At 41.7% G+C, this 15,211-nt stretch overlaps 1 protein-coding gene across 1 annotated transcript in view; it reads right to left on the reverse strand.

The window, feature by feature from the left end:
* Positions 1-15,211, reverse strand: part of LOC125623683 (N-acetyllactosaminide alpha-1,3-galactosyltransferase-like) — a 69,744-nt gene that overhangs the window by 14,397 nt on the left and 40,136 nt on the right. Inside the window, 1 exon segment of the mRNA XM_048823408.2 lies at positions 2,483-2,620. Coding sequence (XP_048679365.2) covers positions 2,483-2,620 — 138 coding nt within the window.

Genomic DNA, 15,211 nt, shown 5'->3' on the forward strand with positions numbered 1-15,211 from the left:
CTCAATATGAGCCCCTTACGTTATTGCATTAACCATATCACGTTGGCCATCTCTGCTCCTGTATATATGCCACAATAAGTAGAGATGAAATTGAAATCTTTTTACATTAGAGTATGTTGTGAAGAAAGAGGGAGGAAAAAAGTGAGCCAAACCTGATGCAATCTTCAAACCTGGGCAAGCCCAATGTAGTTAATAGGGGTTTGTCGGCATGTAGCCTGTTATGGTCCAGCATGCAATATTCAGTTTATTCTGACATGGAGAGGGATTCAGCAATTTTTAAAAAGAGACTAAGATTTCAAGTCAACCGGAGAAATGCCTTAAATATTAGGCTTCATTTTCCATATATTAATGTATTTATAAAAAATCAAATGACAGCGGGAGCAGTAATACTGAGTCCAATTGTTGTGTGTGTCAAAGGGTTAGATAGCTCATTAGAAAATAGCACAAGTGAAGAGTTAAGAATCTGGATTTTTGAGATCATGCTTTGAGAAATGTCTCCTTATGGAAAGTGGAGGGGGTACCTACAGAACTGCAAGAAGAGGAAGGGTATTATTGCTTGGCTACTATGGACCATGCCATGCTGATTCAGAAATTAAAGTTCTGGCTAAAGCCAAAGTATTTATTCTGGAAGTGCCATCCCTAATTCATTTTCAATAATTTACTTGCTCTTTGCATTATTAGCAAAAGTTTTTGTAAAGTACTGTAAAAAGCAATTTCAGAAAGAAAAATCTCAGCAGGTTTCTCTAATGCTGGGAGTGGCAACTTTATGGGCAATTTATGTAAACTGTACAGTGCTCAAATAAAAAGCCCAACAGGCTACTCGCACTATGAGCTCTGAATACAGCACAGGATGGAATACCAAGAAATGGAGTTGTCATAAATATAAAGGGAAGGGTAAACCCCTTTGAAATCCCTCCTGGCCAGGGGAAAGCTCCTCTCACCTGTAAAGGGTTAAGAAGCTAAAGGTAACCTCGCTGGCACCTGACCAAAATGACCAATGAGGAGACAAGATACTTTCAAAAGCTGGGAGGAGGGAGAGGAACAAAGGGTCTGTGTGTCTGTCTATATGCTGGTTTCTGCTGGGGATAGACCAGGAATGGAGTCTTAGAACTTTTAGTAAGTAATCTAGCTAGGTATGTGTTAGATTATGATTTCTTTAAATGGCTGAGAAAAGAATTGTGCTGAATAGAATAACTATTTCTGTCTGTGTATCTTTTTTGTAACTTAAGGTTTTGCCTAGAGGGGTTCTCTATGTTTTTGAATCTAATTACCCTGTAAGATATCTACCATCCTGATTTTACAGGGGGAATTTCTTTATTTCTATTTACTTCTATTTTTATTAAAAGTCTTCTTGTAAGAAACTGAATGCTTTTTCATTGTTCTCAGATCCAAGGGTTTGGGTCTGTGGTCACCTATGCAAATTGGTGAGGCTTTTTATCCAACATTTCCCAGAAAAGGGGGGGTGCAAGTGTTGGGAGGATTGTTCATTGTTCTTAAGATCCAAGGGTCTGGGTCTGTAGTCACCTAGGCAAATTGGTGAGGCTTTTTACCAAACCTTGTCCAGGAAGTGGGGTGCAAGGTTTTGGGAAGTATTTTGGGGGGAAAGACGCGTCCAAACAGCTCTTCCCCAGTAACCAGTATTAGTTTGGTGGTGGTAGCGGCCAATCCAAGGACAACAGGTGGAATATTTTGTACCTTGGGGAAGTTTTGACCTAAGCTGGTAAAGATAAGCTTAGGAGGTTTTTCATGCAGGTCCCCACATCTGTACCCTAGAGTTCAGAGTGGGAGAGGAACCTTGACAGGAGTTCTAAACCGGGTTCTGATACCCGCTCTTTCTGTGGCTTTGACCACTCACAACCTCTCTGTCTCCGTTCCCCCATCTTTGAAGTGGGAACAATGATCCCTTGCTTCAAGGAGTATTGTAAGAAATAGCTAATGTTTGCAAAGCACTCTGAAGTTGAAAAATGCACACATAACCTAAGTATTGTTATGAAAATATAGCATCTTAAACTTGGAAGTTTAAATATAGACTTTAGTCTTCTAAATATTTTTAACACTGCTAGCTGTCAGCTCCTCACCTGGCATCTTACTATCCACCTCTTCTCATCTCCTGTTGCTCCTCCCAAGCCTTACTGCCTTCTTTCTCTGCTTTTCCCCTCACTCTTTCATGGGAGTCCCTCCTCTTGTCCTCTAAGATATACTTCCATCCTTTCCTCCTTAAAACCTACTTCTTCCACACCCTTATACTGCTCTTTCATCCAAATCTGAATGCCAGCCCTGATATTTCTGTTCATAACCTTATATGTTCCACACAGGTGGGACCACATCACCTTGTTCATTTTAAAAAGTGCTGTGCACATTTAAGCATTTTATAACAGTGGAAAGGCTTCTAATTTCCTTGCTGTAAATTACAGCATGCTGGTTTTCTGTAGCAATCCCAAGGTTTAAAAATAAGTCCAGAGTAGTAACTAGCAGTACTTACTTCCTGATGGCAAAAACTGTCAAACCCATCGTGACGTTTCTCTTGCTATAATAGTCTTCTAGCACAGATCTCTTGAATGTACCATCCCATACAATTGGGGCAGACCAGTCAGTCAAAGTTGATACCTCTGGTCGCGCACTGCACGAAAGAATGAAAGAACCAACAGATTACCAAAAGTTAGCAGGAAGTGAGTCCCCCAAGAATATAGATACAGGTGATTTCTGCATTCTCTCTTCCTTATTTTCAGAAATGTTTCTACATTACTCAGTTCTGCAGTCTTAGGATGGGTGGCAAGACATGATTAGGTTATGCATTTTATTTATTCAGGTTCTGTTTACATTGTATGTTATTTATTCTTTCCGTAGCACCTTTAGGTGGGCTAGGCACTTTAAAGATATGTAAGGGAAAAAAAAGACATCAGCACAGAGGGCAGTGGAGAATGCAACAAAAAAGCAAAATGATTGGGCAATTGAGCAGCACCATCATTTTATAAATTCCAAGGGGCTCTGTAGTTTAACATAAGCCAAATTAAAAAGTAAAAGGGTGGAAATGCTAGCCCACAGAACAGAGTGAGGTTGCTTGGCATAATGGAAGAGTGAGGCTTTTCCAGGTTTGAGGAGGTTACAGATTCTGAGTGTATGATGTGCCCAGAGCTAAGGATAGGACCATTTTAATTAAATCCTAATCAATCCATTCACAAGAGGAAGTGGTGAGAGAGCCAAGAAGTAGGCAAGGGGTTGCCCCATATAAGACTTCTATGGTGAGATTGAGTTTGATCTTGCTGAAGAATGAGACATGAACCCAATGGGGAGATTTGAGAACTGGGATCCACTAGGTGAAGTGGTCAGTATTGGGCAAGATAGTTTTAGCTGCACTATGGTGAATGGGCCAGAACAGGGGGAGAAAATAGATGTGGAGATCAAAGAAGAGACAGCACTATTTCCTTAGCAGATGACTCACCCTGACCAACAGTAAGATTCTCCCTCCCCTTCCTCCACCAAAAGTAATTTGCTGCTTGGCTCTTATCCTAAGTGTGGTAATGATGATGATGGGCGATCACTCGTTACCGAGTATGATCATCTTCCATGGGAGTTATGGATCCTCTGGTGGCTAATAAGACCAATCCTTGAACCACAAGTTCTATTGCAATGATGGCAGATGTTTTCAGGCTCAGCAGGAGGCTGTTGACCATGACTGGAAGTCAGTCTCTCCTTCCTTCTGTGTCTCTTGTCCTCTTCAGCTTGTTGGCGAACAAGTTCAAAATGCAGGGGACCATCATGTAAGACTTCACCCCATTTTAAGCAATCCTGGGCAAGTGTCTCCCAAGTGTCAATGTCAATATTACACATTTTTAGGTTGTCCTTCAATAAGTCCTTATATCAATTCCGTTGTCCACCCACGTTACGGTACTCTTCTTTCAGCTGAGAGAACAGGACCTGTTTTGGGAGGCAATGGTCTGGCATCCGGACAATGTGTCCAGTCCAGTGGAATTGCTGACAGATGATCATTGCCTCGATACTGGTGGTCATTGCCTCTTCCAGGACACTAACATTGGTGCACCTGTCTTCCCATTTGATCTTCAGAATCTTACGAAGGCAGCGTTGATGGCACCTCTCAAGGACTTTCAAGTGGTGTCTATAGGTTGTCCAAGTTTTGGACCCATACAATAGTATTGGGAGACTAACGTCATGATAAACAAGAAGCTTGGTGTCTGTTTGAATGTCGTGATCTTCAAAAATCCTGTGCCGTAACCGAGAAAAGGCTACACTGGCACAGCTCAGGCAATGTTGAATTTCTGCATCAATATCTGCCTTGGATGAAAGATGACTTCCAAGGTAGAGGAAATGATCGACATTCTGCAGTGCCACTCCATTGATTTTTGATAGATGGGGCGTGTAATACCTTATTTGGAGAGGGCTGATAGAGCACTTTAGTCTTCTTGATATTAAGAGTGAGACCAAGACATGCGTAAGCATCGGCAAACACATTCAAGATAGTTTGAAGATCTTTCTCAGAGTGGGCAAAGATTGTGTTGTAATCAGCATACTGGAGTTCCACAATAGATGTTGTGGAGATCTTACTCTTGGCTTTCATCCTGCTAAGCCTGAACAGCTTTCCATCCATTTTGTAAGTGATTTCAACGCCAGCGGTAAACTTCCCAGCAACTAGGTAAAGAATGACAGTGATGGAAACCGCAAACATGGTTGGAGCGATGATACTGCCTTGTTTTACTCCTATTTGTACTTTGAAAGGTTTGCTCTGGGAGCCAGTGCTGCTCAGAACAGTCGCTTTCATGTTATAATGAAGCAATTTTAGGACATTGATGTATTTATCGGGACATCCAATCTTAGAGAGTACAGTCCAGAGGACACGGCGATTCACTGAATCAAAGGCTTTAGTTAAATCAATAAAAGCCATGTACAGTGGTTGGTTTTGCTCCTGACACTTTTCTCGCAGCTGCCGTTCTTTGAAGGTTATATCCACAGTTCCACGACATGGTCGGAAACCACTCTGTGACTCCGGTAAAATTTCTTCTGACAGGGGCAGAAGGCGAGTTGCAAGGATCCGCGCCAGAACTTTGCCTGCAATGGCTAGGAGGGAGATACCACGACAATTTCCACAATCTGCTTTATCCTCTTTCTTGAAGAGAGTGACAATCAGGGCATCCCTCATTTCACTGGGTATCTCCTCCTTTATCCAGATTTTAAGGATAAGCAGGTAAAGCTACCGAATTTGCTCTGGTCCACCGTCTTTAAAAATTTCAGTGGGGATCCCATCTAGACCTGCTGCCTTGTTGTTCTTTATCTGCTTGGTGGCATTGTGTACCTCAGACAAATTAGGAGGTCTCTGAGCTCATCCCTAAATGGTTGTTGAGGGATTTACTCAAGGACTTCATCTGCAACCATAGAATTACGGTTAAGGAGAGCTTCAAAATGTTCTTTCCAGCAAGAATTGATGGCTTCGTTGTCCTTCAGAAGTGTGGTTCCATCCTTAGAGAGAAGAAGATTCATACCATGGCAAATTGGCTCATAAAACAGCCTTGGTGGCACTAAAGAAACCACATGTATTGTGGATGTCCGTGAGATGTTGGAGTTCTTGCGCTTTCTCAGTCCACCATTTATTCTTGAGTACTCTGGTTTTATGTTGGACTTCCGCCCGGGCCTTGGCATGGGCTTCTCTCTTTATATTACAATTTATGTCATTCAGTCAAGCACAAAATGCCATTCCTTTCTCATTAACGAGTTGCTCAATTTCAGCATCATTCTCATTAAACCAGTCCTGATGTTTTCTGGTTTGGTAGCCTATGGTTTCCTCACAGGCATTGATGATTACAGCTTTCAACTGGCTCCAGTGTTCCTCAATTTCTTCTGGAAACTCTGATGGCAGCTTTTCTTCTCAGACTGCTTGGAAGTGGTCACACTTAATAGGTGCCTTCAAATCTTGAATCTTCAACTTGCGCCTGACCTGCTTCTTTTGCAGCCTCCATTTGGGAGCGATCTTAATTTTCATTGTGGTTCGAATAAGGCGATGATCAGTCCAACAGTCATCAGCACTTGTCATTGTTCCTGTGAGAAGTACGTCGCTATGATCTTGGGCACAAACTATAATGTAGTCGAGGAGATGCCAGTGCTTTGACTGTGGATGTCTCCAAAATGTTTTGAACTTTTCCTTTTGTGGGAAGAGAGTGTTCGTAATAATAAGTTCATGTTCAGCACACTTGGTCAGGAGCAGAATTCCATTTGAATTGCTTTTGCCAACTCCTTCTTTCCCGATTGTTCCCTTCCACAGGTCTGAGTCTCGTCCCACACATGCATTGAAATCCCCCAGGAGGATGTTCTTGTCTTCTGTAGGGGTCGCCAATAAGTTGGTTTCCAACTGAGAATAAAAATCTTCCTTTACATTCTCATCGGCATCCAGTGTTGGTGCCTAGGTGCTCACAATAGTTGCCTGTTGATTTTTGGTGAGCCTCAATCGGAGTGTCATAAACCGCTCATTGATGCCAACTGGTACCTCAGAGACGCACCTTACAAGCTTGTTCTTTATAGCAAAGCCCACTCCATGCAATCAAGATTCATCAATAGATTTTCTTCCAGAAATAGGTGTATCCTCGTTTCTTCTCCCTCATCTGTCCCTCATCAGCTCTTCTAGTTTCAGACAAAGCAGCAATACCGATGTTAAACTGACTCAATTCACAAGCAATAATGGCTGTATGTTGCTCTGGTCAGTCGCTGTTTGAGTTGTCCATCAGGGTACATAAGTTCCAAAGTTGAAGAGTTTCTTACATTTTCGACTGCTGAGGTGGTGATCCTGCTGGATGTGGCTATCCAGCCAGGAAAAACAGAGGCAAGACTATTTTTAGGGTACCTTTTCTAACCCCCTCCCCAAGTGGGGTGAGCAGAATGGATCCTAAAAAGGACTGCTCAGTCGTGGGTGCAGCTGCTGAGATGCTCGATCCGCCTCAAATCTCGAGCAAGATGATTGTATCATACACCCACCGCCTGTGTGTCAGTCTGTAACTAGGAACTTCCGGATTTCACTGTCCTGTTCCCATCGCCACTCACCGATTGCCACCGGACTTTTGACTTGTGCAATATTATTTTTCCCAAAAACTGGAAGATGCCTGTCTAGGACTTGTTTTTTCCTCTCCATGGATCACCACCTTTTAGTGGTGGAGAGGCTTGCGTGTCTCAATGACCCAGAGAGCGATGCAGCCTGGAGTAATGTACTCCCTTAGAGCTACCCATGGCACAACAGTCAAGGGCAAGGGTTCCAGACAAAGTGTGATCCAAGAAGTCCCTAACAGCAGAACAGAGGGAGGATAACTGCACAATGGAAGTGAAATTGTTGTGTAATGTTACGACTGTGAAGGTGTATGAAGGCTGCAGCAAATAGAGGCTGTCCAAACATCATGGTGCCCATGCCATTGGTTTCAAGTTCCCTATCTATCAAGGATAGTGTGCTGACTGTTGTGCACCAGTCTCCCCCACCAGTGTTGCAATACATACTTGCCATCCCTATTAACTATAGGAGTGTATAGGTGAACCCTGTATCAGCAAGATACTTAAGTACTTTGCTGAATCCAGGCTTTAGTCTCTGCAGGGCAGATGTTCCACATCACATTAAGCATTGGCAGTAGGCCTCTGTGCACATAATTTGGAGACATGAGGAACAGTTTTATTCATAAGCACGTTGCCTGGGATTAGTCTCCCCTAAAGCATCAAACTTGAAATAAAACCTGAATGTTCATCTGGCTAACATTTCTCACTGTTATGACTGTCTGTACTTAATTTTAGCTGGATATTTTTGTATTGTGAGATTGTTTTTCAGTGGAAACAGAACTTTTTTTTTTCAAATCAATATCAAGATAGGAATGTGCTAAGAGTGGGCCCATATATCAGCATTCTGTATTTCGGACCATGTTGCTCATAGGCCTATCTAGCCACAGATAGACATTGAAAGGTACACTTGTAAAATTTCTTATCATTGGGCTGCCAGAAGTGGGGGAAGGTGCATGCACATGTTCTCTCACTCTATAACAAACATACACTTACTGAGCACCTCTAAAAATGCTTTACAAAATAAGTATTTAGAATCTATTTTGCAAATGAGGAAACTAAGGCACCATGCTGACAGGTAAAGTTTTCAAAATTATGTAAGAGCAGGTTTTTAAAGGTATCTAGCAGTTGCATAAAGATGCTGATAAATGTCTTGTGAGATTTTCAGACTGCCTACGCACTGAACTCCCATTGAAATCAATTATAGTTTGGACATGTAGGTGCTATTGAAAAGTTCCACTTGGAACCTATCTAAATATAGTACTTTCAAAAAATTGAGCCCTAATTAACTTAGGCTACCAAGTCCTATTGACATTGGGTTTCACAGTGAGCAGCTGAGAACAGAATCCAAGTTTTGTTATTTCCATTTCCCTCTTAGTTACTAGAGCATACTGCTCCTTTCTCATCTGACCTCTTCAACGGGGACTGGATCTCAACCCCGGAAGAATTCCAACAATCTCTCTCACATACTTTCTCTAAGAATATCCTGGCAACTGTGCCCTCTCGGTTATTCTCCAACTTTGCCTTACTTTCTATTTGAGCCTAGGATGAGCAGCTGTCTTGTGTTTTGGGGAGATAATACTAAAATAGCAAAAAAAAAATAAATAAAAAAAAAATCACAATTCCATTATTAAACAGGAGAAAACTGCAATGACTAGACCAACACAACCGATTCCCCTTTTCCAAAAAAACAAAAACATCCTTCTTTGCTGAACTTTGCACTCTCCAAACTCACAGCCAGCAGTAGCTCAGGTAAATGGACAGTTCAGTTTCTGGGAAGAATTTTTCATGTAATACTTCTGTCCTTGTTGGAATGGTCATGCAGTCTAATCTAAACAAGTACAATTCCAGAGAATTGCGTGCATAGAAAACAGAATGTGTCTCAATTGCCCAACCACACTAACTCCTCTGGGAGCTGATCTAGTTGATGGATGGTGTTAAATACATTGCCTCTTTCCCTCAGTCAAAGGGGTTATGTTTCTGTATACATAGAGAAAACATATGTTCAGTCTAAATGATTTATTTTAGGTTAAGAGACTGCACCACAAAAATAAAGTGGGTAAAATGTTCAAGAGCGCCTAAGTGACACAGGCACTTGGGTGAAATCTTGGCCATGTTATAGTAAATGGAAAAACTCCCATTGACTTCAGTGGAGTAGAATTTAACCCGATGTGCCTAAGTCATTTTTGAAAATTGGAACTTGGGCTCCTAAACAACTTAGAAACCTTTTAAAATTTTACCCAATATCCATAAGAGCTCACAACGTGCACTTTTCTTTTGTAACAATCAGCACAGAACACAAAAAGGCTTCCCGTTTCTAGAATCTGAGTCCTTAGAGATTTAAAGATGCATTCTACAGAAATAGTCAAAGTTACGTAGCTTTATATACAAGAGAGGGAAAGATTTGAGATGTCAGTACTGTTATATTAATTTAGATGGAATAAAGAGAACCAAAAAGTCAAAGGTGTTGTCAAGGTTCCTCCCCCACTCTGAACTCTAGGGTACAGATGTGGGGACCTGCATGAAAAACCTCCTAAGCTTATCTTTACCAGCTTAGGTCAAAACTTCCCCAAGGTACAAAATATTCCACCCTTTGTCCTTGGATTGGCCGCTACCACCACCAAACTAATACTGGTTACTGGGGAAGAGCTGTTTGGACGCATCTTTCCCCCCAAAATACTTCCCAAAACCTTGCACCCCACTTCCTGGACAAGGTTTGGTAAAAAGCCTCACCAATTTGCCTAGGTGACTACAGATCCAAACCCTTGGATCTGAGAACAATGAAAAAGCATTCAGTTTTCTTACAAGAAGACTTTTAATAAAAATAGAAGTAAATAGAAATAAAGAAATTCCCCCTGTAAAATCAGGATGGTAGATATCTTACAGGGTAATTAGATTCAAAAACATAGAGAACCCCTCTAGGCAAAACCTTAAGTTACAAAAAAGATACACAGACAGAAATAGTTATTCTATTCAGCACAATTCTTTTCTCAGCCATTTAAAGAAATCATAATCTAACACATACCTAGCTAGATTACTTACTAAAAGTTCTAAGACTCCATTCCTGGTCTATCCCTGGCAGAAACCAGCATATAGACAGACACACAGACCCTTTGTTTCTCTCCCTCCTCCCAGCTTTTGAAAGTATCTTGTCTCCTCATTGGTCATTTTGGTCAGGTGCCAGCGAGGTTACCTTTAGCTTCTTAACCCTTTACAGGTGAGAGGAGCTTTCCCCTAGCCAGGAGGGATTTCAAAGGGGTTTACCCTTCCCTTTATATTTATGACAGGTGTTAACATAACCTAGTCACTGTCCAACATTAAACAGTGTCAAACAAGAGACCTCAGCCTGCTTAGTATCATGGCAAATACACCATAAAAATCTGTTTAACCTTTCATTAAGGATATAGAAAAGGAGAAACAGTTAAAGCATTTGAAATGTAAAGTATTAAGTACAGCTAATTTTAACAATATCCTTCATTTCCTTTAATTGGACAAGTTTTTAGAAGGAAAAAAATCCCCTTTGTTTGACAGTCTTTTAGATGGAAATAACCAGTGCTTAATTTGTGCCATGAGGCTTGACAGTTCATAGCCCCAGCACCTCTGGGCTTGGTGCGTCAGTTATTAAAGTAAAAAAAAATTGCTTGAGCCCCAGCACTTCTTTCATTACAAATTAAGCACTATCCCTTTTGGGGGAAAAGTTAGTTGAGATAGGCTGGAGCTGTTATTACCCTTGTTAAAGTCCGATCCTGTTTCCTAGAAAACAAAAGAAACACACACAAAAGGGAAAAGGAAAGAACAGCAAACATAGAAAATGCAGATTCTGTCTCTGGTTTTGACCCATTTGCAACCTCACTGTTGGAAAAAATAAAACAGGCACAGCACACTGTCTTCTCAGCCACTTCAAGACCTGGCAAACTCCTTTCAGCATTGGACTGTTTAGGCCGTTGCTTTCATCTGCCTTTCTAGCACAGGCTGTCACGGAGTGTGGGGGAGTCCAGGCCCTGCACCCCTCTTCCTGGGATTCACTGAGACTCTCAGCCAGCCAGTAAAATGGAAGCTTTATTGGACAACAGGAACACAGTCCAAAACAGAGGTTGTGGGTACAACCAGGACCCCTCAGTCAAGTCCTTCTGGGGGAGCAGGGAGCTTAGACCCCAGCCCTGGGGTTCCCTGCGTTCTTCCACCCAGCACCAAACTGAAACTAAACCCCCCCCAGCAGGCTCCCTTCTGCAGCCTGTCTTCACATTCCTGGGCAGAGGTGTTACCTCCTCCTCCCGGCTCAGGTTACAGGCTCTCAGGTCTCCCATCCCCAGGGCACATTCCCAGGTCAACAATCCCCCCTCCCTGCTGCGTCACATCGTCACACAGGCTTACAGCAGTGTTGCAAAATATGCAATCTTGGCTGGTTAAGGCAAACTCTTATTATACAGAAAGAAAAGGAGGACTTGTGGCACCGTAGAGATTAACAAATTTATTTGAGCATAAGCTTTCATGAGCTACAGCTCACTTCATCGGATGCATTCAGTGAATCCGATGAAGTGAGTTGTAGCTCATGAAAGCTCATGCTCAAATAAATTTGTTAGTCTCTACGGTGCCACAAGTCCTCCTTTTCTTTTTGCGAATACAGACTAACATGGCTGCTACTCTGAAACCTCTTATTATACAGAAGGATAAAGGAAAGATAGGAAAAGAAGAAATAAGGTAGGGAAGGAAAAGGACATGTGGAAGGAGGGATGAGAGTCTCACGTGCCTGATGGTGTTTGGCATTTCGCTGGAGCTAGTGGCAGTGTAACTTGCCTCCCTCTCTCTGGCCAGGACATCCTTCAAGATTGGAATGAAAGTTGGTCTGGGGTCCCAGGAGACTATGGGGTGGCAGCCATGATGGTGAAGCTGGCTCCTTCCTCTTCTTTCAGTCAGCTAGCATCATGGTTCACTTTTCTTTCCAAAGTTTATTTTTGAGGACCCAAAAAGGGAGGAATGGGTGGACTAGCCCGTCCTCTCATTTTGTCTACCAGTTAGGCCTAATTTTCAATGCACCAATTTTGGTTCATTGAGATCCAGTTCTATGCTTTTCTTGTTTACCAAGCATGATCTTAACACAGTCCTTGATTTATATTAGTAGGCCTTTTTATTTGGACTAATTTCAGTAAGTCTCTTTTGCACCTTTTCCCCCATCAACATTTGTTATAGACTATAGTGACATTTTATGAACTTTCACTCATTTTTTACAGTTGAGCTCACAATTAGGGTAAAATTGCAGGCCCAATTATTGTAACAGTACATAGATCCACATCATCTTATACTGTAAAGTTCTGAATAGGGAATATTTATTTCCTCTTAGGCAATGTTTCATGGTTATGCGTCCCAATTTCAAAAAACCTAAAGCAAACAGTTGCAAAATACGAACTGTGAAAACTGCATATTAAATTATGCAACATAATAAATACCTAAATATTTTTTAAAATACGGTATGTAGGCCTGGCTTGACATGAGTAATTAAATATGGATGAGGACATTTCTCAGAAAGCATGGGTGGAGAATTAAATGGATCAATAGGCTAGAGATAGGATATCTGTACTAGATAAGATTAGGAGGAACACCTCATTACTTTTCGTAATGGACAAGATAAGCCTGGAATGTAGCATGAGGTAAACTTGCACAGCGTGTGGACGAAGCAAGATTGGTTCCTACAAAGTAACCAAGTCAATCCCCAAACTGCAAAATGTGTGATATAATGTTTAGTAATGGAATGTCAATGTTATCTAAAGGAGGAAGATTTCTGTGTAACTTGGGATCTTTGATGTACCCCAAGCATTTGAGTCTGATCAACCCAGCATAGCTTTGCTGTATGCCGACTAAAGAAACCTGACTGACAAGATCTGAAGTTGAACTGAGTTCTTGGGAAGCCAAGTAGAAGAGGTCTTGGAGGGAATCCCAAATACAATTAAGATTTATAGTTAGAGGGATGCATCCAGATAATCACATTAAAGTTCCCTGTTCCATTATTAAAACTGAAAACATTAAAAAAATTAACTACATTTACTGTCCACCATTTATACTATTTTTACTTTTCTTGTACAGACGCTCACCGGGTTATGCAAACCCGACTTACACAAATCCAAGCTTATAAAAAAACTTCCGTAATCTAGAAATAGGAGGAGTTGGGGTTCTTTTGTTTTTTTGCATAATGACCGGAGATACATTTCCAACTTACGCAAATTTCAACTTACGCTAGGCGTTCCGGAATGGAACGTTTGCATAAGTTGGGGAGCATCTGTAAGTAATTCAGATTTATTTTGTATTTTATTTCATCCCAGAAAAACAGGAAGAGGAACAACTACATTCGAATTGAGAGTACTAAGTGTTGTATGGGATAACAGAAATAAAAGGAAGAATATGTTGCTATAAGCTACTCATTATAGATGAATGTTTAGTTTAGTCTTTTTGCAAAGTGGAAGGCAATTTGGGTGAAAGTGATCCTGAAAAGATGATTTAATGCTTCTTAAGAAAAAAGAATGAGCGGCAGAATAAGGCCAATGGACAAAAGGGAAAGCAAATATCAAAAAACTCAGAACTGGTAGGTAAAGTCCCATGGAAAGAAAATCTAAGGGGAAAATGAGTTCAGGAGAGCTCCTTGCAGTTTTTCAAGAACACATTATTAAAGGAACAACTGCAAACTATCCTGATGTGAAGGAAATGTAGGAAGAATAGTAAGAGGTCAATATTCTGGGATGCATTAACAAGAGTCAGGTTTCAGAGTAACAGCCGTGTTAGTCTGTATTCGCAAAAAGAAAAGGAGGACTTGTGGCACCTTAGAGACTAACCAATTTATTTGAGCATGAGCTTTCATGAGCTACAGCTCACTTCATCGGATGCATACCGTCGAAACTGCAGCAGACTTTATATATACACAGAGAATATGAAACAATACCTGCTCCCACCCCACTGTCCTGCTGGTAATAGCTTATCTAAAGTGATCATCAGGTTGGGCCATTTCCAGCACAAATCCAGGTTTTCTCACCCTCCACCCCCCCACACAAATTCACTCTCCTGCTGGTGATAGCCCATCCAAAGTGACAACTCTTTACACAATGTGCATGATAATCAAGTTGGGCCATTTCCTGCACAAATCCAGGTTCTCTCACCCCCTCACCCCCCTCCCAAAAACCACACACACAAACTCACTATCCTGCTGGTAATAGCTCATCCAAAGTGACCATTCTCCCTACAATGTGCATGATAATTAAGGTGGGCCATTTCCAGCACAAATCCAGGTTTTCTCACATCCCCCCCACCCCCATACACACACAAACTCACTCTCCTGCTGGTAATAGCTCATCCAAACTGACCATTCTCCAAGTTTAAATCCAAGTTAAACCAGAACATCTGGGGGGGGGGGGGTAGGGTAGGAAAAAACAAGAGGAAATAGGCTACCTTGCATAATGACTTAGCCACTCCCAGTCTCTATTTAAGCCTAAATTAATAGTATCCAATTTGCAAATGAATTCCAATTCAGCAATTTCTCGCTGGAGTCTGGATTTGAAGTTTTTTTGTTTTAAGATAGCGACCTTCATGTCTGTGATTGCGTGACCAGAGAGATTGAAGTGTTCTCCGACTGGTTTATGAATGTTATAATTCTTGACATCTGATTTGTGTCCATTTATTCTTTTACGTAGAGTTTGACCAATGTACATGGCAGAGGGGCATTGCTGGCACATGATGGCATATATCACATTGGTGGATGTGCAGGTGAACGAGCCTCTGATAGTGTAGCTGATGTTATTAGGCCCTGTGATGGTGTCCCCTGAATAGATATGTGGGCACAATTGGCAACGGGCTTGAAGATGAAGATGTCACAATTGGCGGGGCTGTCTGTAGGCAAGGACTGGCCTGTCTCCCAAGATTTGTGAGAGTGTTGGGTCATCCTTTAGGATAGGTTGTAGATCCTTAATAATGCGTTGGAGGGGTTTTAGTTGGGGGCTGAAGGTGACGGCTAGTGGCGTTCTGTTATTTTCTTTGTTAGGCCTGTCCTGTAGTAGGTAACTTCTGGGAACTCTTCTGGCTCTATCAATCTGTTTCTTTACTTCTGCAGGTGGGTATTGTAGTTGTAAGAAAGCTTGACAGAGATCTTGTAGGTGTTTGTCTCTGTCTGAGGGGTTGGAGCAAATGCGGT

The sequence above is a fragment of the Caretta caretta genome, chromosome 16 (genome assembly GCF_965140235.1).
Source record: "Caretta caretta isolate rCarCar2 chromosome 16, rCarCar1.hap1, whole genome shotgun sequence".
Taxonomy (NCBI): domain Eukaryota; kingdom Metazoa; phylum Chordata; order Testudines; family Cheloniidae; genus Caretta; species Caretta caretta.